Here is a 25,764-nt window from a genome sequence, read left to right on the forward strand (position 1 = left end):
CCCCCCCGTGCTGGCTTCATTGACTGATCATTATCAATATGATTTAAATGTACGAAGCTGATATTGATTGGATCCCATGTGAATATAATTATGATTATTCATGAAAATTTCTGCCTGGCAGACAAATGATGCCCAGTTGTGAATTTAAAGTTAATGCAAATATTTTAATAAAAAATTAAAGTAAAAATCTATATCATAGTGAAAATCCTCAAATTAAGACTCTCAAGGGTCCAAACTGATTTTGGTCAGATCAAAACAAACTGAATCAGTGATTTGTTTGTGACTGGAAACCCGTGGAAGAGTCCAGTTCTTCTGTATTAACATCGGGATATCCAAGGAGAAATAGGAGGACCTTAGTGGAATACTGGGAAATTGGGAGAGGGGGGATAAAACCAACAGGATTTCAAGCTCTTTAGGGACAACACTGAAATTAGAAACTGCGTGTGCACTTACAGACTGACACAGAAAACAGATTAAACACGGGCAGTGCAGAGATGTAAAGGAGGAGGAGTAGCAGCCTAGAGATAGCCAGAGAAAAAAACCCAAACAAAACCTGAGTGTGGTGGTGGCATTCTCCCTGTTGGAGGAGGCAGCCCAGGAGGAGTGCAGGGAATGGGTGCTCCAGGGAACAGCAGACCGGAGCCATCTCCATAGAGGTGGTTCTCCTGGAGGAGAAGGCATTTTCCAAGCACATTTAAATTTTTCAGTTATCCAGGGCTGCGTTTTCCAAGCGCATTTAAATTTTTCAACTTCACAAGCAGCTAACGGAGAAGAACCAGGGAGAGTGCAGGAACTAATGAGATGCTCCGGCTGTCTTGGAGACACCTCTGACCCTAAGAGAAGCAGCTTTTATATTCCACTAACGTCACCATTTATTAGCAGCGCAGAGCAAACTGCTGCGATGACTGAATTTCCATGAAAACCTCTGCTTGCTGCGCTCCCGGTGCCCGGCGCTGGTTAAAATTCCTGTGCGCGCAGGACGAGCGGCGGCTGGAGGGTGTTCAGCTCCTCTGTGTCTCCCGGCAGACGGTGTGGTGAACCTGAGCATCCCGATCGTGCTGCCGGTGTCGGCGGAGGACAAGCAGCGGCTGGAGGGCAGCGCGGCGCTGGCGCTCAGCTTCCAGGGCCGCCGGGTCGCGGTGCTGCGCAGCCCCGAGTTCTTCGCGCACAGGAAGGAGGAGCGCTGCGCCCGCGTCTGGGGCACCTCCTGCCCCCGCCACCCGCACATCCAGGTGGGCTCGGCCCCTCCCTGCAACGGGAGCTCGGCCCGGGAGGGGGGAATGCGGGCAGGGGCTGGAGAAGCGAACCTTTGCAAGGTTTTGAGGGCGATGGGTTTCCTGTCTGCGCTTCCAGCCCAGCTGCTTGCCGGGAGCCATCCCATCCCGAGCAGGCAGGACTGGATTTTTTGGCTCTTCCTTCCAGGCTGCCAACAGGGTTGTTAAGATTTTTTTACAGCTCCTCTCTTCCCACTTAGTCTGTGGCAGCACAAGGAGCATCATCCCTCGGAAAGGGAGAGTTCCACGCAGCGACTTGAGCTTGCTGCTTTAAAAGCCTACAGCTGTGTTAGTTCTTTCCCTGCCTTAAAATGCCTCCTTTAATTAATCAGCAGCAGGTGGTCACCTTGCAACAGGCTCACTCCTCCTGCGTATTCCCAGGAGGAAGGAGCAGAGCCGGAGGTGGAGGAAGGCCTGGTGCCTTCCTGTAGGCTCCCGGCTGCTCGAGGGGAGTCCAGCACCCAGCTGGGCGGGGACTGCGTGGCTGCTGCCCCCCTTGGCGAGGCTTTGCTGCCCAGGACATTCAGTTCACGTGGTCACTGTAATGACATTTTCCACCTGCAAGAAGGGAAGGCTGTCCTACAGTGGGGTTGAGCCTCACACTTTTGAAAGGAGACTGGGAGAGGGAGGAGGAGGAGCTTGCTGTCCCCTTTGCACTGAAAGTGCATGTAATTCCCAGATGGTGATGGAGAGTGGAGACTGGCTGGTTGGTGGAGACCTCCAGGTCCTGGAGAAGATCAAATGGAATGACGGCCTGGATCAGTACCGCCTGACCCCGCTGGCCCTGAAGCAGAAGTTCAGGGAAATGAACGCTGGTGAGTGCCTGGGACACACCAGTGACAGGGCCCTTCCTGCCCCACCTGCACCAGGAGCTTGCTGCAATCCATGACTCGCTCTCAAGCTCACAGCACTTCCAGGTCGCCTCTGGATGCTCCAGGGCTGTTTGGGGGGGTGAGCAGTAAGGGGGACCCAGGCCACATCACAAAAAGTGGTGCAGAATCTCCTTGGTTAGGGCAGTGCTTGTGATGGGCTGTGTCCTCAGTGGGCTGCTCTGAGGGCTGGGAAGGGCTGAGCATCCTGCTCGTGTCCCCCTGGCAGGTCAGAGCCTCTCTGCACTGACATTCTTGGCCTTCACACCTGGGGGACAGCTCAGGTGTCTTCTCCCAGCTCTCTGTCCCATGGAATCCCAGCATGGTTTGGGTTGGAAGGGACCTTAAAGCCCATCCAGTGCCACCTCTGCCATGGGCAGGGACACCTTCCACTGTCCCAGGCTGCTCCAAGCCCCATCCAGCATGGTCCCAGCAGGCTGGCAAGAGTCAGACACCCACCCTTGATTTGGGAAAAGAGCATTGGCCCTGCTGAAGGTGCCACTGAGCTTGGGGAGGTGACAGATCACTTAAAACATCGAGGAACTTGGGGAAGGTGTCCAGTGCTGTGCACAAACATTGTAGGAGAGCTGGTAGGGCTGAAATCAGCCCCAAAAGAAGGATGTGCAATGAAAAGAACCTTGGCAGGGTGATGTACGTGTGTGAAACACTCACCTGAGGTGTTCAGGGCCCCACTCATGCGGAGACAGGACACACACGGGTCTCTCATGTGGAGACAGGGCATACACGGGTCTCTCATGACAGACAGGACACACCCAGGTCTCTGGTGGCTGTGTGGAAGCTCAGAGTGTGGATACGAGCCTGTGACCCCCCCGATCGTTCCCTTCCAGATGCCGTCTTCGCGTTCCAGCTGCGCAACCCCGTGCACAACGGGCACGCCCTGCTCATGCAGGACACGCGGCGCCAGCTCCTGGAGAGGGGCTACAAGAACCCCGTGCTCCTGCTGCACCCCCTGGGGGGCTGGACCAAGGACGACGATGTCCCTCTGGAGTGGCGCATGAAGCAGCACGCGGCCGTGCTGGAGGAGCAAGTCCTGGACCCCAAGTCCACCATCGTGGCCATCTTCCCCTCTCCCATGCTCTACGCTGGCCCCACGGAGGTAATGCAGCCTGTGGCTGCTCAGCAGGGCAAGGCAGGAAGCCTGTCCCTGGGGGTTGTGCTCCAGCCTGCCTGTGCAGCTCTGGAAAACCCCGGGAAGGCGGCTGGAGGCACGTCCTCGCTCTCAGCCCCCCTGCATGGTTTGCCTGCACTTGGCTGCTGCAGCATCTCCCCACAGAGCTCAGCTCCGTGGGCTCCCATCCTCCCATGGGCTGGGGAGGAGGGATGGAAACAGGCTTCACCACCTTCTGCCAGGCAGGGATGTTCATGTGTTCCCCCCAGGGGTTTCCCTTCTGTCCCTAAAGCCGTGGGGTGAGAGGGGCAGAGCTGAACCTCCCCGTGCGTGTCCTGGGGGGCCTTGGCACATTCAGAATTCAAACCGCAGCCCAATTCCCCTGTCCTGCCTGTGGATCCCCAGGGCCCCCCTTCCCCCACCCTCAGTGCCTGTGTCCCTCCCTGCAGGTGCAGTGGCACTGCCGAGCCCGGATGGTTGCGGGGGCCAACTTCTACATCGTGGGGCGCGATCCCGCAGGAATGCCGCACCCCGACACCAAGCAGGACCTGTACGAGCCCACGCACGGCGGGAAGGTGCTGAGCATGGCCCCCGGCCTCACCTCCGTGGAGATCATCCCCTTCCGGGTGGCTGCCTACAACAAGCTCAAAAGAGCCATGGATTTCTATGACAACAAAAGGTAACGTGGTTTCTTCAGAACTTGGGGTTTGTGGTCGCCTCGGGCTCGCAGCTTTCCAGGGGAGGGGGAAAAGCCACGTTCCTCCTAAGGAGAGGAATGGGGGAAGAACCTGGGAAAGCCACCCGTGTTCCCCTCCAAGAGCTGTCCCCAGGGGTCACGTGAAACTAAAGATGCCACCAGGGAGGAAAAGCAGCACAGGCTGGGGACTGAGTGGCAGTAGAAACACAGCCTCCCACAGCTGGGAAGTGTTAGGGACACTCCAGCTCCTCTGGGACGAGGAATCTTCGGGGGTGGCTTGGGCCAGCTGTGCTGATGTCACCTGTCTCTGTTCTGCACAGGCACAACGATTTTGACTTCATCTCAGGAACACGCATGAGGAAGCTTGCTCGGGAAGGGGAGAACCCCCCGGACGGCTTCATGGCCCCCAAGGCCTGGAAAGTCCTCACCACGTACTACCAGTCACTGGAAAAAAAGAATTAACTCCTCTCCTCCTCCCTAGAAATAGCTGTATTAAGAGTGAGCAATGGTTGATTGATTCCCTATGACACAGATCACTTGGCATTTCCAGTGCTCTGACCCTGGGATTTTCCTACCTGGGTCAGAGTGGATTTTACCAATCAGAAATACTTTGAGCCTGATCCTTCTCCCCCTAAAGCTGCTGGGAGTGTCCCCCTGGAGCTCGAAGGGATGGGAGCGGGCCCTTCGTTCCCGGCTGGCGCCGGGAATGGGCCCCGGGATCGTTGTGGTGCTGCCAGGGCCACGCAGCAGCTCCCAACACAGAGGGGGGACCTCGGACCAGGATAAACCCTGCCTGGAGCAGAAATGAAGAAAGTGCCTTTCCACGTTGTGCCTTAGACAGTTTTTGCTAATAAACAGCAGAATCTTTTTAATGCCCTTTTTTAAAAGGATTTTTTAAAATCAGCTGTGACCACTGCCAGTTCCCTGTGGCTGAGCCAATTCCTTGCTGCTTCCTTGCTTCCTTCCTCCTGCTTGACCTCTCTGGTCAAACAAGTCCCAGGCTGAGCATTCCTGGTGCTCCAAGTCCAGCTCTCCGTGGGGACTGTGCCCTGGTGAATCCCTGAGCTCACAGCCCGGCAGGGGAGTCTGTCCTGGGAGGCACCAGAAAGCCCTGAGATCCCTGAGGAAGCTCTGGACAGCAAGGAAAAGGCAGGGGTGCTGTCACCGTGCTTTCAGGTGTCCTCCCAGCTGGCAGGATGGGATCCCCTTTCCCTCTGCCCGCACTCCTCCCATCCCAAAGGCAAATCCAAGGCAGAACAGCAAAGACACGGCGCGAGGTGGGTCTGGAGAAGCAGCCGAGAGGAGGCTGAAGCTCCTGCCCTCATCCACCCCTGTGCGGGTACAGGTGACCTGATTTACTCCTTATCTGCGGGATGGGGCCGCTGGGGAGAGCCAGAGGATGACAGGAAAGCCCCTGGGCCCCCCCAGCCCTGTGGGGTGCTGCTCCCAGCTGCTCTGGCTGTGGAAATTTACCCCAGACTTTATCTCCTTCCCCACCCTCATCCTCAACACGGACTTTGCCGCCGTGCCCGAGGCTTTTCCGCTGACTCGCGGCTCCTGCGGTGGCCTCCGAGGGGACGGAGCAGTGACACAACAGCGGAGCTTCCCGGGGCCCTCCGGGAGCCCAGGGCCACCCGCCCGCGCCTCGGGCTCTGCCCGTGGCCAGCGGAGCCCTCAGGGACAGGGCTGGTCCCGGCTCGGAGGTGCCAACAGAGGAGAACAACCGAGCACTCGTGAATTACAGCAACGGCCCCACGCCGTGATTTTTGCCTTCTCTAGCAGCTGCCCCAGGAGCCGCCGGGATGTGTTCCCAAGAACAGGAATCAGCGCTCCTCTCTCTTGTGCTCCAGTCGGGATTGCAGGCGGATCCGCGCTCAGCCGAACCAGCCAGCCGCATGCTCTGAGCCACGCCTTGCTCTGCTGGGCCCGGGCCCAGCATCCGAGCCTTCGTCTGTGACTGGAAAATATCCTTGCAAAAAGTCTTTCTGGCTGTTTTATTAAGTCATTTTTTTAAAGTACTTGGAGCACAGCTGTGTTTTACCCCAAGGCAAACGCTGCAGCCTCCGTGGGAGCTGACAGCGCACGAGCACCGGCCTCAGCCACGCCAGGCCCTCTGGCAGGGCCCTGGAAGCCAAAGGCAATATTCCCATTTAGGATTCTAAAGGAGTGAAACAGCCCTGTTGCTGCTCGTCGTAAAATACTCCAGTGTTGAACCCCTTCCCTTGCCCCCAGTAAACCCAGGTGGTCACAGCAAAGCACAGATTTTGTGTTATCCTTTTAAACCAGCATAGGGTCCTGATTACCTCTGATTAAAATACGTGGACTGGGGGTTTTATAGTCTATTTATTAAAGACATGAGACTGGAATTTGTACCTCAACGGATGCATCTCATGATTTAATATATTCTGAGCTCGATACTCTGCCATGAAACACTCACCTTTAGTACAAATAAATATTTATACGTGGAAGTAGCTTTCACTTTGTGATTTTGGGGTGGAACTTTGCTGGAGACTCGCTCAGCCTCGGCAATGCCGGGTTTGAGCAGCTGGCCCTGGAGCTGTGGGAGAGGGATCAGGCTCTTCCCCCCCTTCGGAGAGGCAGGATCAGATGCTGAGGGCTGGACCAAGCCGCTGGAGCCATGGAATTAAAGCAGCCACGTTCCAGAGCACGCTGCTTCCCCAGGCTTTCGAGGAAGCTGCCGGAGGGTTTGTGCTTTGACAAGGACACCCGCAGCAGCAGCAGCAAGAGCGGACGAGCAGGGAAGAGTTCTTGGAGAAGTGGAAATTGCACTGCAGCTGCAGTCACGGCCCCAGGAGCAATTAGAAATAACTCCTTGAGCCTCTTCGATCAGCCCCTGATGAGTTATGGGCAGCAGGGAAAGGCGGCTCCGGCCAGCAGTGCCCAGAGCCGGGATTTTGGGAACACAGGCAGGAGATCAGAGCCCAGGCAGTGACCAGAGGCTGCCCCCGGCTGTGTTCCTGCTCCCTCTCGGTGTGACATTAAAACCCCCTGAGGCCACACTTCACACTCAATTAAAGCCAATTAAGAGCTGCCTGCGCTGGGGCTTTACCAAGCAGGAAGCAGCCTGGAAAGAGGCAAGAGGTGCAGGAGGAACTCCCAGCCTGGAATTTCTGAGGTGGAACAACCCCTGAGAGGGGCGGGGAGAGCAGCAGGGGCAGAGCAGGTGCTGAGCACACGGAGCAGCCTGCCCAGGGGTTCCAGGAAGCAGCACTAATGGCAGGCTTAAGGTTACTCATGGAATCCCAGGATGGTTTGGGTGGGAAGGGACCCCAAAGCCCATCCAGTGCCACCCCTGCCATGGGCAGGGACACCTCCCACTGTCCCAGGCTGCTCCAAGCCCCAGTGTCCAGCCTGGCCTTGGGCACTGCCAGGGATCCAGGGGCAGCCCCAGCTGCTCTGGGCACCCTGTGCCAGGGCCTGCCCACCCTCCCAGGGAACAATTCCTTCCCAATATCCCATCCAGCCCTGCCCTCTGGCACTGGGAAGCCATTCCCTGTGTCCTGGCCCTCCATCCCTTGTCAAGAGTCTCTCTCCATGTTTCCTGTAGCTCCTCCAGGCCCTGGAAGGCCACGATGAGGTCACCCCAAAGCTTCTCCTCTCCAGGCTGAACAATCCCAGCTCTCCCAGCCTTTCCTCCCAGCAGAGCTGCTCCATCCCTCTGATCATCCTGGAGCATCCTTTGGACTCATTCCTGGATCCCAGGCTCACCCAGGGCCAGAACTGGGCACTCAGCACTGCCCCCAGCACTGAAGTGCCGTGTGGGGTTGACATCCCATATCCTGCACTCTCCCCCTTTCCCTAGCCCAGCATTGCTGCTGTGCCTGAATCCCTGCACCCTTGTGTCAGACCACTGTTCATCTCCTGCTGCTTTGTGATACAGGGAAGAAGTCCAAGCAGTTCTTCAACTGTTTTTAACCTCCCCCTCCCATTTGGTTTTAAGATTAAATTGAGACAAACTCAGCCCTGTGGCAGCACCCAGCCAGCATTCCAGAGAGCAGGACAGCAGGGAGCTGGCTGAGCTTGAGGGACACTGTCACCAGCCCCTGACACCGTGTCATGGCAGGGCTCCAGCCCTCCTTATTTCACTTTATTTTCCTTTGCAGTGCATTTGGTTTTACATCGTTCTCTGTCTCCAGTGCTTCCCTCCCCTCACAGGCAGCAGAGCTGTGAACAGTGTCCCACCCCTGCGCTTTGAACAATTCCCTTTACAGATCTGGGGTCAATTAGTGCACAATTCATAGCATTACATGAAAAAAAACTCAAGCTCTTGACTATCTCTGACAATAACTTCACCACAAAAAGCCATTTTTGCCACTCACATTTGTAACCCTTGGCCTTTATCGCGACAGAACGTTACAAGAATTCACCAGAACTGGTACCAGCAAGGACAGCACGTTGCTAAACCACTTTAATAAGCCCAAAACCCATTCCCTCCTCTTTAAATTCACAGATCTGAGCATGGGACAGAGTCAAACATCACACAATGTGCCCCCCGTGCCTCAGGGCTGTGACACTTCAGGGGACGGTGCCACAGTGGGGCATCCAGAGACTGAGGGAGCAGCAAGTCCTCAGGACAGTGCACAGGAGCTCAGAAAGCCACGGCTTCAGAGAGCTCAGAGGATGTGGGGCTTTAGGAAAGAGCAGGTGGGATTCTACTCTAACTGCTCACAGCAAGGGAAAACCAAAAATAAAACCAGCCTTCATTTAAAAAGCCTCCAAAAGCAGAATTCATAAAAAATTAAAAGTATTCAAACGTTTTTACAGAGTAGTTTACTATCTTGACTAAATGGCACCAGATTTCCAGTGGTCACGTGGAAGAAAAATCAGTAGCATTTCAAATGTTGCTTTGTTCTAGAAGCAGTTTCTATCCTGGCATTTGCTGCTAAAAGGTAGAAGTGAACTGAGTATCGAGGAATCTTTCACCTCTACAGCTTCTGATTTGGTTTGCTTCAGGAAGTAGAAAAGATTTTCCATACTCAAGTTATCTACAGATAATGTCTACATATAAAAAAAAGTGTGGCTATGTACAGGTCCTGCACTCACACACCCACTGTACACACACAGCCCGTGCCGGGTCCTGCCCCGCCCCAGGACCCCCCGCTCCTGCTGGGAGGCTCCGAGGGCTCCCTGCGGACAGCACACAGGCACTGGCTCTTGGTCTGGGCTGAATTGCTGCACTCATGATCTGTGCTTCCACTTCCAGTCGGAGTTGCAATAACTTAGAGGTTGTTGTATAAAAACGATTGCAGAACAGAACTCCCTCTGCCACCCCCGCTCCCGCCCCCTGACATTGGTTTTGCTAACTGATTACAGAAGTCACACTAAATCCCATCAGGAACTGCAAACACACTCTTTTCTCTTAATCAAACACGATCTCCATGGCCAGGTTCTGCATGGAGACATCCTTGGATTTCCTCATCTTCTCGATGGCCCTGTGGAGATCCTGCTGCTGCACGGGCCGGATCTCATCCTCGTCGTGGCTGGGGAAGAGAGGAACAGCCAGGTGAGGGTCCAGGGGCTGTGTGAGGGCTGTGCCAACAGCCAGCAGCCATCCCTGGAAACAGCAGCTCTGACATGGAGCCAGCATCACACTGGAATCCCAGAACCACGGAGGCTGGAAAAGCCCTCCCAGCCCACAGAGTCCAAGCTGTGCCCAATGCCCACCTTGTCCCCAGCTGTCCCTGTTCCCTGGGAGCAGAGCCCGACCCCCCCGGCTGCCCCCTCCTGTCAGGGACTTGTGCAGAGCCACAAGGTTCCCCCTGAGCCTCCTTTGCTCCAGGCTGAGCCCCTTTCCCAGCTCCCTCAGCCGCTCCTGGGGCTCCAGCTCTGTTCCCTGCCCTGGACACGCTCCAGCCCCTCCATGCACCCAGGGATGGCTGCAGGCGTGGCAGACACCAGAGGGATGTCCCAGCACCGTGTCACCCACACTGCAGCCTGGCACTAAGCAGAGCAGCAGCAGGACTTGCTGGCTCAGGCCACCTCCAGCTTGGGCACCTTGGGACAACCACTCGTATTTTCAGGCCAAAAGGAATGGCAGTAACTGAGTTGTGAGGGGTTTCTGTGTACAGTGGCAGTGGGGCTCTGTGTGACCCTGTGCCCGTTCCCAGTTCCCCGGGGGCAGCTGTGAGTGTGCAGCAGGCCGCACGTACACGTCCTCCTCGCAGGCGTTGTTGACGTACTCCCGCACGCAGAGCAGCGCCGCGTCGCGGCACATCTCCTTCAGGTCGCTGCCCGAGAAGCCGTCGGTCTCCTTGGCCACCTGCAGCAGGTCCACGTGGCTGTCCACCTGGGGAAACCTCGAGGTCAGGCCACGGACACTCCAAAGCCACCGGCTTCGGTCACCATGACAAGCGACAGTCACCTCCACGAGTTTTCACCCGCTCTGAGAGCATCTTCCTTTGGCATTTTTGGGGAGCTGAATTATTCCCTTACTCACACCATTAAAGGAAACTGATGTTTCAGCTCTGCCATTGGTTCAAAACCCCACCAAAACCCCACCCCAACCCCAGCCATCACACTGGTATATCCTGTACTAACCCTGCTCCCACATGGATCTGCCTGGCAAAAACTGGGTCCCCGGAATAGTGACCCACTTTCCCAGGAGCCCACACAAGTCGCTCAGAACTCTGTTGTCTGGACACCTGTTCCTGCTTTACACAGCCCCAAACTGGGGGATTTAGAGGCAAAATAATGTGTCTAACTCGGTGCACTGGGTCAGGCTGAACCCTTGCTAGCCAAGACCCCACATTCGTTCCATCTCTTTATGGAATTTCTGATTCCTTTCCCACCACGTGCATCAGTATTTCCTTCTCAAAAAGTTAAAGGCAAGCCTGTCCAATAAAAGGCTGAAATTCTGGGGTGACTTCTTCCAAGAGGGAAACTATTCCATGGTTTAAGGCAGGCAAGGATAAGGGAGGGCAGGACTCCCCCTGCCATGTGAAGTCTGGGCTTGAGAGATCCAATTCCTCTGCTGTCGGATAACCAACACAGGCTGGCTTTTTTATCTCCCTGAAAAACTTATTTGTGTGGCTGTGGTTCCCTGCCAGATGCTGGTGAGCTGCCATTTTTAGGCCTCTTCAAAAAAATTTAAGTTGGTTTTACTAATAAATAATATTGATTAGGTTGGAGCTCAGCCTAGAGACACTTTGCAACATGAACTTGAAGGCAATTAGTGCTGCCGACTAAATTTGGGAGGAAGTTCTGATGACAGGGATCCCATATCCTGCCACAGACACTTCCAGGTGTGCTCACACCTACTCCTTCCCCTCTCCTCTGAAGGAAACTTGAATTATGGATCAAAAGCAGTGCTGTCAAAGGAAGTCATTCCTCCTTTCTTGACTTGTGCTAAGGAAGAGTTAAAGAGCAGCATCTGCTCCCTGCTTCATGAGAGCTTGAAATTTCCTTCCCTGATCTGAACATGATTCACCTCCACCTTTTTTAGAGAGAGAAATCTCTTCTCAAACATGCAAATGACTCCAGAGAAATGGAGTCACTGCTCAGAGGGGGTGATTCACCACACAAGCCAAGGCTGCTGCTCTGACGAGGCTCCTGCTTACAAAGGAGCCAACTGCAGGGCTTTCATGTGAGGCCACACCTAAACCCACAAAAGATCCCCAAGTTCTCACCAGAAATGCCCTGGCAGATCATCTCAGCCTCCCTGCAAGGCAGGCAATTCTAAAGCTCACGTTCTGCAAGGCCAGAGCTGCGCTGGGGGCAGCAAGGCAGCCATGAGCCGCTCATGGGGGCTACTCACATTTTCATTCTTCAGAATCAGCTTCAAGATCGCCTCTCTTTGCTTCAGAGCCTGAAACAGAAGAGACTGAAGTTACCAGAGGACAAAAATAAGCACTTGTGACATGCCAGGGCTTTGAGTGCCTTCGGTTCAGCCACACGAGCTGCTCCCTCGCCCAGGACACGTGACACACGCTGAGGAAACCTCTCTGGTGGCAAATTCAGTTCCACAGGTGATGCTTGGGAAATTCTGAACCAGAGAAGCCACCCACTGTGCGTGATGAGGTTACTGAAGAAGCAGCTGAGTCCTGAGCAGATCCTTCCTAGGAAGGTCAAACACAGGCAACAAAGACTGGGGCTTGTGCCTGCCAAGCCTCCCTGAAATCATTAAAAGGGGAAAAATTCCCCCACAGATAATCTGGCAGCTGAACAGTTGCTACTCTGTCCCAAACCCCACTTCTTCCATTTCCCTCTGCTTTGCAGGTAATTTTTTATGAGTAATTTGGGGCATTTTCATCTCAAACTCAGTTATAAAATCTGCAAGGCTTTCACTCCTGTCTGTGCCTGTTCCCAATCCACAGCACACCGATTATTCCACCTTCAGCAAGAGCCATGGCCAATCTGGGCTGATCACAAAACATATAAACAAGAGAGAAGCAGGAAGTTCATGGCAGGGCTGTAGTGGGGTGAGGAAAATCTCTTCCTTAAATGACACCTCCTGTGGTTACTCTGATCCTGGGAGAGGGAGCCAATCCCTGTGATGTCCCAAGGCACATAACTCATCCTTCTAACAATGGGGCTGGATAGAAAGACACAACAAAGAACTCAAATCCACATCCTTGCCCCCCACTAACTCAAGGAATAGCTGGAGATGGAGTGTGTGGAACAGGTATGGAAGCACAGCAGTTCCCAGGTTATAAATGCTGTTTCCAAAGGGATCTACCCCCATGGAGTGAAAGGCAGTTCCAGCAACACAGGCCTGGGAACACAACTCCTCTCTTGCACAATCAATGAGAGTTTTTCTCCTCCACTTTGGTCTCTGAGTTTCAGCAAAAAATGGGTAATAATTTCTGTAGCCACAGGGAATTCCGACAGCCACGGCTGAACCCCCGAGAACAGCGACACAAAAATGTCTGGTGACATCACCAGGTGTTCAAAGGCGACTTAAATTCCTGGAGAAGGATGGCAAGAGCAACATCTGGAGTAAGGACAACCTTGTGACAGCTGCCTAACTGATAAAGAACTTAATAACTGGGGCATAAATCACATGAATGGATGGATCATGGAATGGTTTGGGTCCTTAAAGACCATCTCATTCCAAGCCCATCACAGGCAGAACAAACCTGGGTTTCCACACTGTCTGCTGTGGAAAGGCCTGAGCAGGACACAGTTACCAACAAGCCCTTCCCAGTGTGCAGCATCCAAACAGCTCCATTCCCAGAGGACAAGGGCAGGGCTGGGAAGGTCACGGTGTTGTTTCAGATAAAAGACCCAAGAGATCAAAACTTCACCTTAAAAAGCCGAGTTATGGACGTGCTTCAAAAATCCCTAAAAGCAGCTCAGCAGAATGCAGCATTTCCTGGAAGAAAGCCCCCAGAGCTGTGGATTTCCCTGCTGGGCAGGCAGCACTTACAGGCTGGTTGATGTGGAAGCGGGTGGGCATCCTCCTCATGATGGCAGAGTCCAGGTCCTGGGGCCGGTTGGTGGCTCCCATCACAATCACCTGTGTGACACCAACGGACACCACTGAAACCAGTGCTGGGAAACGTCCACAGACTGGGAATTTCAACACCAGCCACGGGATCTCCCCCACTTTATCAACAGCATCGACATTTAAAGAAGTTCCATAAAGGTTTCCTGGCAGTGATCTCAGCAAGGGCAGCTGGAGAGAGCCCTGGTGCCACAAACACTGCCTGGGGGGAGATTTCTACACGAGTCCAACTTCAAAGTTCAAACCCTAAGGAGGAACTTAAAACTTCTGCTTGTGCTGTCACTTTTAGTTCCTGGTGGAATTTGAAAGGAGATGTTTCGGGAAGGTATTTAAAAACGTGGTGGTTTTGTGCTGTGCTGAAAAAAGAATCACAGAAGGTTTGGCTGGGAAAAGACCTTAAAGGCCATCTTGTTCCAAGCCCTCCATGGGCAGGGACACCTTCCAGGAGACCAGCAAGGCAAGGGGTTCACCTGGCAGCTTTCATGTGCACTCATGTCTTTATTGCTTTAAGCATTAAAGAAAGCATTCGGTGACCTACAGGTGCCCTGGGCAGCAGTGGGTTAAAGGTGTCCAAGCCAAGCCCAACACCAGCACAGTGTTTACCTGGCTGGAGCACTCCAGTTCTTAATTCCAGAACAAATTTGCTCCCCATTCACAGCAGCCTGGTTTCCCCATTTGTTACTCTGAGCTGTGTACACGGCAAACACCCGGCCAGGAGAGTGAAGAACGTCAGGGTGATTAATCTGGGCTCCGGGGGTTTCCTGCCTCGCTCCTCCGGCCCTCGGGCCAGGCACAGCAGCTCCAGGAGCGCTGGCCAGCGGGGCTGCCGGCCGGCAACCCCACCCTGCCACCTAGAGGCACTGCCATTGCTGGCTCGGGGATCATCCACGCTTCGCTGGGCGGTATTTTCAGCCAAAAGGCACATTTTTCACCCTCCCGGAGTTCCTGCCAGACTCCGGATCTATCCTCAGCAGGTTTAGCCCACAGCTGAGCGTGGCCTCCAGGTGGAATCAACACATCCACCTCAACACTTACAATTTCCTCCAAGCATTTGGGACTCTTGTATCTCTTACAAAAGCCAAATTCCGCTGAACTTGAGGGACCCCAAATTGTCTTACTGCAGGGAATGAATAATTTCATTTGCTCCAAGGAGTTGTCAGTGTATTGGGAAAAAAGGTGCTTGGTAGAGGATACTGGTTTCCAGTGACGGGTTCATACCAGTGACTCTTGACTAACGGGAAGCTTTAAACCTCCTCAGTTTATATATATTCACTGTCTCACGCTCATTTTTGGGAAAAATCAGCTGAAAAACATCTTTAGCACTAGCTTGGGAGAGGAGGAAAAGCAGATTTTACACAGCAAGAACTACTGGATGTCAGTGCATTGGAAGTTTATGGAAAAATACACATAAAAAGGCTGAATATGTTCAACTTGGAGAATAAACATCCTTTCTAAAGGCTTTAAAAAGATCATCCCAGGTGACAGTTCAGAACCATGCCATGGAGGCTTTTGGCTACATTCAAGTCATTCAGAATTCCAGAATGGTTCGGGATGGAAAGAACCTTAAAGCCCATCCCATCTCATCTGAAAATGCCACTTTGTGATTAAAACCAGAATAAGCACAAAGCCAATCTCGTCAGGAAGAACAGTGATCTGTGGACACACCTCCCCTCATTCCCATCGCTGGCAGGTGACGCCCTTTGGCAATCCCTGCTCCACGCGCTCTGCCGCTGCTCCCAGGCGGCTCCCTGCGCGGTGTCCCAGCAGAGGGAAGCACATCCCTGCTCCCAGCACCCTGAGCACTCACCTGGCAGTTGTAGTCGGTGTCCAGCCCATCCCACAGGCTCATGAACTGGGCTTTCATCATGGCTGTGGCCTCGTGGTCGGTGCTGGAGCGGTTCCGCAGGAAGGAGTCTGTGCCAGAGGAGGGAAGCGGTCACTGCCAGTCCAGTTCCTCATGGCTCACCTGGGCTGCTCTCTTATCTTATAAATGCATTTTCAGTCACCAGTGTCAGCAAACAGAGTGCTGCTAAGGGTGAGAGCAGCCAAGTGGAATCGCCCCCATTCCCAAGCCCCCTTTTAAAGGACACTGCACAAGTGTGCCCACCACAGGAGACTGCCCCACGTCTCGTGCTCCAAATTTTCACCTTCCTGGATTCATGGAAGGCAGCCTCCCCTCCTACTCTTCAGCTTTATGAAACTACTATTCCAGAGCTCTCCTAAACTCGTATTTTATCTCCCAGGATGTGCCCTGACAGCAGAAGCACTGAAGTGTATTTGCTGCTGGGTTTCCTCATGAACCAAAAATAAGTAGGAACTCGTTTTACTTGTAAATTCCTCCACTGCCACCAGGAGAAAAGACATTGTTCTTCCTAATGTGCCACCATTACTTTACAGTCCTGTTTCTATAACTTTTCTCCTTTCTCCAATCCTATTTCTCTTACTGAGCCCTCACTCTTTTTAAGGAGATGACAGCGGATCCATACATCACTGAACCTACAGTTAAATGTCACTCTGCTATAGCTACTGATAAAAAAAGAGATTTTTACCTATTTCATCAATAAAAATGATGGATGGCTGGAGCTTTATGGCCAGGGAGAAGACAGCAGCAGCCAGTTTTTGGGATTCTCCATACCATTTATCGGTCAGCGTGGAGGGCTGGAGGTTGATGAACCTACACCCGGCTTCCTTGGCCGTAGCTTTGGCAATCAGGGTTTTTCCACATCCAGGGGGGCCGTAGAGAAGGACTCCTGGAAAATTCACAGTGTTAATGCTTTGGTAGGACAGGCCTGGGGGTGTCCAGGCTCATGTTTGGTCCAGGTCTTAAAAGGTAAGAAACCAAACCAAGGAAACACAGTCCCATCAAATCAGAGGTTTTAAGACAATCTCTATGAAATCACAGCTCAGAATATCCAAAGAGAGGAATGGTGAAGCAGAGAGGAGACATTTGAAAGATGAGTGGTTTATTGTCCCTGCCCATGGCAGGGGGTGGAACATCATCTTTAAGGTCCCTTCCAACCCAAACCATTCCATGATTCCATTTTATTCCATTTTATTCCATTCCCAGGACTAGAAAGGTTACATAAAATTAACCCCTATTCATTTCCTGTCAGCATCTGACAGGCCTTGTTTATAGCTACCCTCAGTCCTTCTAATAAAACTTAGCACAGAGGAGTGAGAAAAAGAAAAATCCAGCCCAAAACAGACCCCACAGACATTTTAAACAAATTACCCACTATTAAACATGACATCTTGTATTATTTTTAAAGTTGCCACAGTGCAAGAATTGACAGGAGTGTTTTTCTAACAGAGTTGTAAGGAAAACAATTTAAAGAGCAACATTCAGTCAAAAGAGCCCAAAACACAGGGAATTATTAAGGTTTTTCTCTCTGTTTATGTGAGTGATGACCACAAACATCGTTATTCTGAAGCAGTGACTTCCTATTAACACACAGCACAAGCCACTCATGGAACTGGGGAGCTGCCCGAGCTGGAAAGTCTGCTTTAAAAAGATAAATAAAAAAATCATTTTTTCCTTCAGCTTATTAGATCATGGCATTCATGTAATTTTCCAGACAGCTTCGGTTTGTGACTTACACAGAAAGTAGCCTGGAAAAACTAAACCAGCTACCAAAGGGCTGCATTTTCCATCCCTTGGGACAGAGGACTGAGGTGGTCGCAGATCCAGGCAGTCATTAAGAGCTCCAGAAATCAATATTCCAGGGAACAAAGCAGTGAAGATGAACTTGGGTGTTTTGTCCAGCATTTTAGGTTTAAATTCTGCTTTTTTTCCTTTTTTTCTTTTTTTTTTTTGCAGTAACATACAACAGACATGGCTGTAAGGAGTTCAGCAGATCCAACTTCTGCTTTCCTGTGGAAAAATTCATCTGCCACCTGCCAGTTTCCTCCCTGCCTCAACACTGTGTAACCCAGCTCCAGAGAGAATCAAGGGATCTCCAGAGGAAAAGTGGGATGTCTGTCTTGTTGAATGATAGGAATTTCTAGGAGTGTCAAAGCTGTAGAGCAGAGCTAGAGCTCAACTCTGCCAAAGGACAACATGGGGTGTAAAGAGAATAAAAATGACAATTTAGGCAGTTAAAAATGCAGGATACGTGGATTACAATGGCCTGGAGTGACAGGACAAGGGGAAATGGCTTCATGCTGACAGAGAGGAGGTTTGGATGGGACACTGGGAAGGAATTGTTCCCTGGGAGGGTGGGCAGGCCCTGGCACAGGGTGCCCAGAGCAGCTGGGGCTGCCCCTGGATCCCTGGCAGTGCCCAAGGCCAGGTTGGACATTGGGGCTTGGAGCAGCCTGGGACAGTGGAAGGTGTCCCTGCCCATGGCAGGGGTGGAACAGCATCAGCCTTAAGGTCCCTTCCAAGCCAAATGATTCCATGATTCTGTGATTAGTGCACCAAAACGGACCATCAATAACCAAAATCCAGTTACTGCTTCATTACTAAGATGAAACTTCTTCACCAAAGCAAGAGAAGAGGGAAAACCTGAGGGTTTTCCCTGGCAACATCCTAATGGTGCACTTCAGCCTAGCCACCCACTTCCTCTTCCCTTTCTGAGGAACTGCACCTTTTGTTTTTTAAATAGCAAGGTATAAATCCATCACATTCCCTTCCTACCTTTTGGGGGCTGTAAGAGCCTGGAATTCTCAAACAAGTATTTCTTCTTGATGGGCAAAATGACAGTGTCCTTCAAATCTGTGATGACATCATCTAAGCCTGCAATATCACTCCAGGTGACCTGAAAGGGAAAAACAGTGTTGGCAACAACCAGCACCGATCCTTCCAAGGAAAAACGCCCACCAGCTTCAAAGTAGTGCCTTGAAAATAAAAGGGAGAAGGGGTTAAAAACCTCAGCTCTCAACGATGCAGTTTGAGTTTCCAATCACAGGAATATTTGCTGCGTGTTTCCACAGATGTGTCAATAATGTAACCTAGAGTCCAAGGGAAATTTTCCAGGTCTGAGGAGCAGGAGGAGCAGGGGAGTTGCTTACGTGCATGCTGAGTGGGTCCACCAGGTGGGCAGCAATGCTCATCTCGTACTCAGTCAGCTTGACATTCTTCACTCCTATTTGCTTCATCAGCTTTTCAGCCTGGGGGAAACCAAACACCAAGAAAACCAAGGGAAAGAAATGGAATGCTGCACTCAAAAATCGGCTTTTTTAAAGAACTGCTATTTGTGGTTTGAAAAGCTTCTCCCTAAGAGGTTAAATCTTGTTCTAAGCAGAAGGTTCTGCTGTTTCCTAATGACTTTGTTGTCACTTGAGTGAAACCAAGTCAGATGTCTCAGTTCCCATCAAACAAGTGTTGGGGCCCTCACGTGCCCAAATCCACAACTCCTCTGTTATGACCTAAGAACCAGCCAAAACAAACCTTAAAACACAGAGTGTGCCCCCCAAGTCTCCACAGCACTGGGAGAGATTCCTGTATTTTCACATGAATCCAGGAGAGATGAATGTCTTTTTAAACTCCCAGAAGCCAGTCAATTTCTAATATGTATTTGGTGGGTTTTCCCTAATTTACAAGGAAAACTCATCCACTGTGTCAACACACTTCCACATTTCAGTTTCTACTCAAACTTGTGGTAAATCCAGCGAGGCTTTGGGACAGTGCAGCCTCTTAGGTAACAGCTGGCACTGGCACTCATTGGGAAAGCTGGTTTTCAACTAAAAAGCTCATTACAGAAGGAAAACCACCCAACACAGATTTAGGTTGCTCAAAACCTGTGAAATTCTTGTCAGTCAGAAAAAACCAAACAAAAAAAGCTGCCACATTTCCAAAGCAAACCTTTAACTTTTGGTTCTGGACTCCTCTAAAGCTTTTCCAGGGCACAAATCGTTCTAGTTCAAGATAAGGAACGAGACTTTTCACTTTTTCCCTCCCCTTTCTAGGGCATTCTGACTGCTGATGGAGGTCTCTGCCACTAAGTTGCCAGAAATGCAGAGCTTTTAAGTTCAGAATTAAGTTCTCTCTGCTCAAGGTTTTCAACCAAGAGACTGATGATTTAAGGCCACTGCTGCTCAGCAAAGTTGTCAGAAGCAGAAAAGGCACCAGGCCCACAGACTGGGTGAAAATCAGAGCCAACAGCAGCCTCCAGACCAAGTTTTGCCGCAACTTCAAGCTAGAAATTGTCATTTGTTATAAAATGGACATTTATTACAAATTGTAATTTGTTATAAAACACAAGCCCTGAAAGGACCAACAGCCTAAGCCCTGACACTGACTAAAAAACTTCAGCTTCCCATCAGCCCACTCCTCCATCCCCCTGGAAACACCTACCTGCTTCTGAGCTTCCACTTTCTGCTTCCTGGTGGGGTCAATGGCATCCACCATCCATTTGATGGTGAAATAGGTCACGGCCCCGAAGATGGTCAGCCGGAAGATCAACCCCACCACCTCGTTCCGGCTCAGGGGCCGCGAGAACGCCTCAGCGTGGACCATCCTCCTTCCCAGCTCTGAGGGGCACAAGGGAAGCACAGGGAGGCACAGAAAGGAGAAAAATCAGAGCTGAGAAAACATCTGCCTGGTGTTTAAATGTTGTTTGATAAAAGCTGCTTCCCAGGGACTTCGGACAAGGGCATGGAGTGGCAGGACACAGGGAATGGGTTCACAGTGCCAGAGGGGGCAGGATTAGATTGGGTGTTATGAAGGAATTGTTCCCTGGCAGGGTGGGCAGGCCCTGGCACAGGGTGCCCAGAGCAGCTGGGGCTGCCCCTGGATCCCTGGCAGTGTCCAAGGCCACGCTGGAGCAGCCTGGGACAGTGGGAGGTGTCCCTGCCCTGGCAGCGGGGCGAACTTTAAGGTCCCTTCCAACCCAAACCATCCTGGGATTCTGTGTTCACAGCGGGCACGAAGGTGACATTCCCGTTAAGAGTGACATTTTGGGACTGCTGCTGACCCAGGAAGGCTGAATCCTGGAGGCAGGGAACTCCATTCTTTAACCAGAGAGGTCTTTTCCCTAAGAGGAAGTTTACAGGAAAGGCACCCGACTGCCACATTAAGGAGCAATCAACAACTTGCATTTGATTAAAACGAGGTTAAGAGCTGGAGCCTGCACCTGGCAGGATGTATGGGGAGTTATTAATATCCCTGGAAACCTGAAAATGCTGGATGTGGCACACAGCTATCCAGGGAAAAGCCTGACTGCTGCATGAGCCAAGCCCAGAGAGCACAGCACCCTCAATCTTGGGAACAAAAGGCACAGAGGAAAGAACTTTCCTAAGACACTAGACAAATGACTGGTAAAATCAGGGTCCACTTCCTCCTCAGCTGGCGGGGGGGATCTGCTTGAGAATCCCCAAATGACTCCTTGTGCACTGCCCCATTTTCCTGCTGCAAGGGCAAAACCAGCAGCAATTCCTTTGGCAGCTCCCCACACACACTGGCCACCCTCCAAACCAAGCTGGCAGCCAGGGCAGCCCTGGAGCACCCACAGCCAAATTCTCCCTGCATCCCCCTCCCCAGGGCAGCCCCGGAGCACCCACAGACAAATTATCCCTGAATTGCCCCTTCCTGTGTTATGTTCAACGCAAGGCCCTGCCACACCACTGATTCTGGAATGTGGAATCCCACTGAGGCTGGGATCAGGAGAAGCAGCACTTCACGCTGACCAACAGCCATCAACACCTCTCTGCTGTATCCCAGTCCGGAGCACTGAAACCACTGGGTCTGGAGGGTTTTTAACTCTTTGTTCCCTGTTTAGGCAGGTAAAAATCCAGTTTGTCACTGTGTCCATCTGCCTGGAAACCAAATTACATTTGCCTGCTTAGGCATCTAAGCAAGTACTCCAGAGCGGGAGGATTCCGTGTGTTCTCGTCAGCCTGACTTATTGAAATAAAAGGGCTCTGTAGTCACCGAAAACCTCCCCAAAAACCCAGCGCAGAAACCTCCTTATGCAACCCATGCCCTGAGCGCCAACCGCAAGGAAAAGCTTGAACAGGAGAGAAATTGAAGCGTAACCTCATTGAGCAGTCCCTGATAACACACAAACGCTAAATCCAGTAGGAACTCAGCGTTTCTTTTCCCTGAGGCGAGGACACCTCACTCCCGGCCCGCTGCGGCTCCACTCTGCCCGTACAGGCGCAAAAGGGAAACCAAAAGCGGCAGCGGCGCCGCTTTCTGTTCCGCTCCGAGGGAAACTGAGGCACGGCCGGGAAACCCTGGCCTGCCCCGGGCCCGGGGAGCCCCGCAGGGCCCGCCCCAGCGCGGGGATCCCCGCCGGTGCCGGGCAGCCCCGTCGCGGCTGCCCCGGGCAGGGCAGGGCCGGGCCGGGCCGGGCCGCGCCGTCCGTGACCTTCCCGCCGCCCGGCAGGTGCGGCGCGCCGGGGCCGCCCTGCCGCTGTCCCGCCGGGTCACTCACCGTGCGGCGGCTCTCCGGGACGCGGGGCGGGACGAGCAGCAGGAGGAGGAGGAGGAAGGAGAGGAGGAGAAAAAGGAGGAGGAGAAGGAAGAAGCGGAGGAAAAGCCGGCGGCAGCACGGAGGGCCCGGCAGCGGCGCGTCCGGCGCTTCCTCCGTCCGTGCGGCGCCCGCTGCCCCGCCCGAAGGTTCCGGCCGGCGGCGCCCCGCGCGGAGGTTCCGCCCACCGGATAGTGGGCAGCGCCAGCCTGGAAAGGGCTGGGATGAGCCGGGATCGGCCGGAACGAGCGTCAGCGGCACGGCACGGCACGGCACGGCACGGCACGGCACGGCACGGCACGGCCTCACCGGCACACGCCGCGAGCACGGGCTCCCGCTTACAGCGTGTACTGACAGCGGGAACTCCACTCTCTCCCCACTAACACCTAAAATTCACATAATATTATATATACACGCGTATACAGCATGTTAACAGAAATACAAAATAACACATATAATATATAAAACGTGCGTATATACCCACATTTTATATAGATGGATATATAATTTATGGATACATAACCCATGTAGAACATACCTAACATATTTCAAACCTATCCATAGTGAAAGAAGAATGTCCAGGAAAAGGCTAAAATGACAGGATCTCTCCAATAGCTGCAATTCACCCAAAGTTTGGGCAATTTCTCTTCAGCCCTTCTGCTTTTGCGCCAAGGTTTTCCAGCGACAAGAGGAAACGGCCTCAGGCCATGCCAGGGGAGGTTCAGGTGGGACATCAGCAGGAATTTCTTCATGGAAGGAACAATTTAGATTTGATCAGGCAAGTCCTCCCTTTCATGCTGCTCTGCCAGCCTTTGATGGTCAAAAAGACTATAATCTTCTGGCGGTTTTTGTTTTTCAGTTCACGTGGACCACTGTGTTCTTTCATTCCCGGAGGAAAATATTGAGGACCCTTCTGGTTTTCTTCCCACTCCTGAAAAAAAGTGACATCTGTTTTGCTGCAATTAAGGAGAGATGCACACACACACACACACATAGGAGGAAAAGCAGCTCGGAACCTACGTTTTGTCACTGCTGTGGTGGCAACCTCTGAAAAAAATCCCATTGAAAAATACTTTTAAAAGATGTGGAGAAGTGCAATTTTTCAGAAGCCAGCCGGGGTTGTGGTGATGCAGAAGGTGGGGACTGGATTGGGCTCCAATTTCTCAAAACACTGAGGGATTGTGATCAGGATTATGACCGACTCTTCCTTTCCAGAGTTCATGTGGGGTTTCAATTCATAGTCCCAGTGAAATGTCTGAGAAAGAAGCGTGCTGGGAATCATGGGGTTAATCCTAGGGGGAAAAGGTGTTGGTGGCAGCTCCATCCCCAGGCGTTTGGCATGCCTTGGATCATGGGATGGATCCAGAAACTGGGAACACAAGTTAAAACTCGGACATAGAATGAGTCTGGATGAGTGGGAACCTCAATCCATCTCATTCCAACCTCCACACCTTCCTCTACATCCCAGGTTGCTCCAAGCCCTATCCAGTCTGGCCTTGGACACTTCCAGGGATCCAGGGGCAGCCACAATTTTCTCAGCTTTGGGTTTGCAGCTGGGGGAGAGGGGAGTGTGGAAATTGAGGGGAGCTGGGCGCAGTCAGGCGGGGCCCAAGAGGGACCTTTGTGCCTGGGAGAGCACAAAGTGCTGCTTGAGGCCAGCGCTGGCCCAAGGATGAGTGGACGCAGAGCAGTCCCAAATATATTTTGCCTGAAAACCAGGAGAAGGTTCTGGGAACAGCTTCCCAGTGAGAATAATGGTGGCAAAACATCTTAAGATGCAACCTGATACGTTTCTGAAAGGAATTCTGTAACACAGCATTTGCAAGGGCTGGAGGCCGCAGCAGCCCAGGAAATCCCTCCAGCACCTCTCAGAAGTGTTTAAGGATCGAGGAGGACACTGGAATATTTATTTATTTATTTATTATTTACGTTCATTATTCATACACAAAGTGCCTTCAGCAAGATGTCTTTCCCTGACAGCCCCGTTTGAGGTGGATTTATGGATAAACCCCAGGATCTGTTTTTCAGGGGGATACCTGCCTGGTTTACATCACCTGCTTTTCATGGAGAGAAGGGGAGAAGGGGCACGTGGATTCCCCTCGCGCTCTCAGGCTCTCTTCCACGGTGTCTCTCTTCCAGGTGTACAGCAGATGCTGACCTCCAACAGAGTCCATTCCTGAAGCTTTACAGAAGTCCTACATTCCAAGCTGCCTTAAAATTCTAGGTTTTGTTACCTCACTAACCTAATATCTCACCTCTCTGCACAAGAAAGGGGATAAAAAAAAAATCACACAAAAGATCCCCAAAAAACTTACCAAATAACGAGGAAGATGGAAACTGATAGCAGTGTTCATATCCAGGAGCTCAGGCTGCACCAAGCTACCTGATGGTCATCTTCCTGCAAAACATTACCGCTGCTAATTCTCAAAAAGTTACAGGAGTTCTCAGCTTAGAGTGTGAAGAGCCTTGTACAATAGGGGTTATCCCCTAACGTTTTAAAGGGTTATAAAGACCGATTTAGAGATTTATAGACAGCGCTTTCTCCCTGCCAGGATAACTGTGAGCAGTGTGGGAAGGAGAATGGAGTGGCACAGAACACTCCATGGAAATACCACGGGCTGCTGAGCCAGCCGGCCGGACCTGGGGGAGCTGTCATGTCCCTGTCTCTGAGCTTGGTCACCCCGAAGACATCAGCAGGAATTTCTGCATGGAAAGGGTGCTCAGGCCTTGGCAGGGGCTGCCCAGGGAGCTTTGGAGTGCCCATGCCTGGAGGTGTCCAAGGAAGGGCTGGAGGTGGCACTCAGTGCTCTGGGCTGGGGACAAGGTGGGCATTGGGCACAGCCTGGACTCCATGGGCTGGGAGGGCTTTTCCAGCCTCAGGGACTCTGTGATTCCGAGGGCAGCAGGTGGCCCAAATCCCCCTTCCTTCGGTGCCCGGTGGCTGCAGGGGGCGACAGGCACTCGCTCACTGCGGCTTCTCCGCTTCACGCCAACCCCGGGGGACGTGAGGAGAAGACGACGAACCCCTGAAGACGCCGGGCTGACCCCCCCCGTTCCCCTTCCCCGCAGGGCCGCACCGAGCCCGTTCTTCCCCTTGCCTTCCTCCAGCCCAGCTCGGCTCAGGAAGGAGGAGAGGCGAGCGAGCGGCAGTCCCGGGGGCTCTGAGGGGCTCGGGCGGCTCTGGGAGCTCTGAGGGGCTCGGGGGCCCCAGACCGCCCCGGCCCCTCACGGCCCCTCACGGCCACTTCCGCCCGCGGGGGAGGTGCCGCCGCGAGTGCCCACGTGACCGGGTCGCAGCACCGCGGCCGCCTCACTATACCGCCCGTATCCCTCCGCCCGTCGCCCCCTTCCCCCCACCCCTCCGGGGGACGAGGGGGGACCGGCGGGAGAAGGGGTACGGGCGGCGCGCGCAGTGAGATCCGGTGCCCCAGTCCCCCCGGTCCGCCGCTTCACCGCTTCTCTGCTGGCGGGGTGGGAGGGACTACTTTGTGTGTTGGCGGATGCGTCGCGTGGGCGTGGCGGCGCCGCCCGCCGTCTCTCTCGGAAACCGCGGCCATGATGGGCGCCCCGCGCCGGCGAGCGCTGCGGGCCGGGGGATGAGCGCGGCCGTGCCGCCCTGAGGAGCCGCCGTTGGGAAGAGCCGAGGGAGCGACCGCCCGGCCCCCGGGGCGGGGAGCGGAGCGGGGCCGGGCCGGGGGCGCGCCCCGCGCCGCTGTCACCATTGCCGGGGCCCGGAGCGCCGCAGAGCTGCTCCCCCCGCCGCCGCCGCGCTCGCCCCAAACACGGCGGCGGCGGCGGCACCGCCCCCGGGGGCGCGGCGCGGCTCCCGACGCGCTCGGAGGAGGCGGAGGAGAAGGAGGAGGAGGAGGGAGCAGCAGCCGGTGCCGCCGCCGGGAGCCGGGCCCGCCCGGGGCTGAGCCG

At 53.3% G+C, this 25,764-nt stretch overlaps 2 protein-coding genes across 3 annotated transcripts in view; one reads left to right on the top strand and one right to left on the bottom strand.

Annotated features, from left to right (window-relative positions):
- PAPSS2 (3'-phosphoadenosine 5'-phosphosulfate synthase 2) overlaps positions 1-6,437 on the top strand; it is a 33,714-nt gene extending 27,277 nt beyond the window's left edge. For both annotated transcript variants that reach the window (XM_042021948.1, XM_042021940.1), the window contains exons 8-12: positions 1,027-1,232; positions 1,954-2,089; positions 2,992-3,260; positions 3,722-3,951; positions 4,290-6,437. In XM_042021948.1, the coding sequence (XP_041877882.1) occupies positions 1,027-1,232; positions 1,954-2,089; positions 2,992-3,260; positions 3,722-3,951; positions 4,290-4,431 (983 nt within the window). In that variant the 3' untranslated portion in view covers positions 4,432-6,437. The remainder of the gene's footprint in view (positions 1-1,026; positions 1,233-1,953; positions 2,090-2,991; positions 3,261-3,721; positions 3,952-4,289) is intronic.
- Positions 6,438-8,044: 1,607 nt separating this feature from the next.
- Positions 8,045-21,989, bottom strand: ATAD1 (ATPase family AAA domain containing 1). The gene is made up of 10 exons (XM_042021955.1): positions 21,808-21,989; positions 19,728-19,903; positions 18,443-18,541; positions 18,069-18,189; positions 15,982-16,182; positions 15,240-15,346; positions 13,355-13,444; positions 11,744-11,794; positions 10,140-10,276; positions 8,045-9,470 (listed from the first exon to the last, which is right to left on the bottom strand). The coding sequence occupies exons 2-10, from the start codon at positions 19,887-19,889 to the stop codon at positions 9,350-9,352; spliced, it is 1,089 nt and encodes a 362-aa protein (XP_041877889.1). The 5' UTR covers positions 19,890-19,903; positions 21,808-21,989; the 3' UTR covers positions 8,045-9,349.
- Between the last annotated feature and the right edge of the window lie 3,775 nt (positions 21,990-25,764).

The sequence above is a fragment of the Corvus kubaryi genome, unplaced genomic scaffold (genome assembly GCF_017639235.1).
Source record: "Corvus kubaryi isolate FWS band 111438036 unplaced genomic scaffold, C.kubaryi_AGA036_p1.0 126, whole genome shotgun sequence".
Lineage (NCBI taxonomy): Eukaryota > Metazoa > Chordata > Aves > Passeriformes > Corvidae > Corvus > Corvus kubaryi.

Excerpts from the sequence above, each read along its gene's own strand:
- ATAD1 (XM_042021955.1), bottom strand. The coding sequence starts at position 19,889 with ATGGTCCACGCTGAGGCGTTCTCGCGGCCCCTGAGCCGGAACGAGGTG. Across the intron at positions 18,190-18,442 it reads TGGACCCACTCAGCATGCAC|GTCACCTGGAGTGATATTGC; the intron begins GTAAGCAACTCC and ends TTTCCCTTTCAG. Across the intron at positions 10,277-11,743 it reads TGATTCTGAAGAATGAAAAT|GTGGACAGCCACGTGGACCT; the intron begins GTGAGTAGCCCC and ends AGGTTTCCCCAG.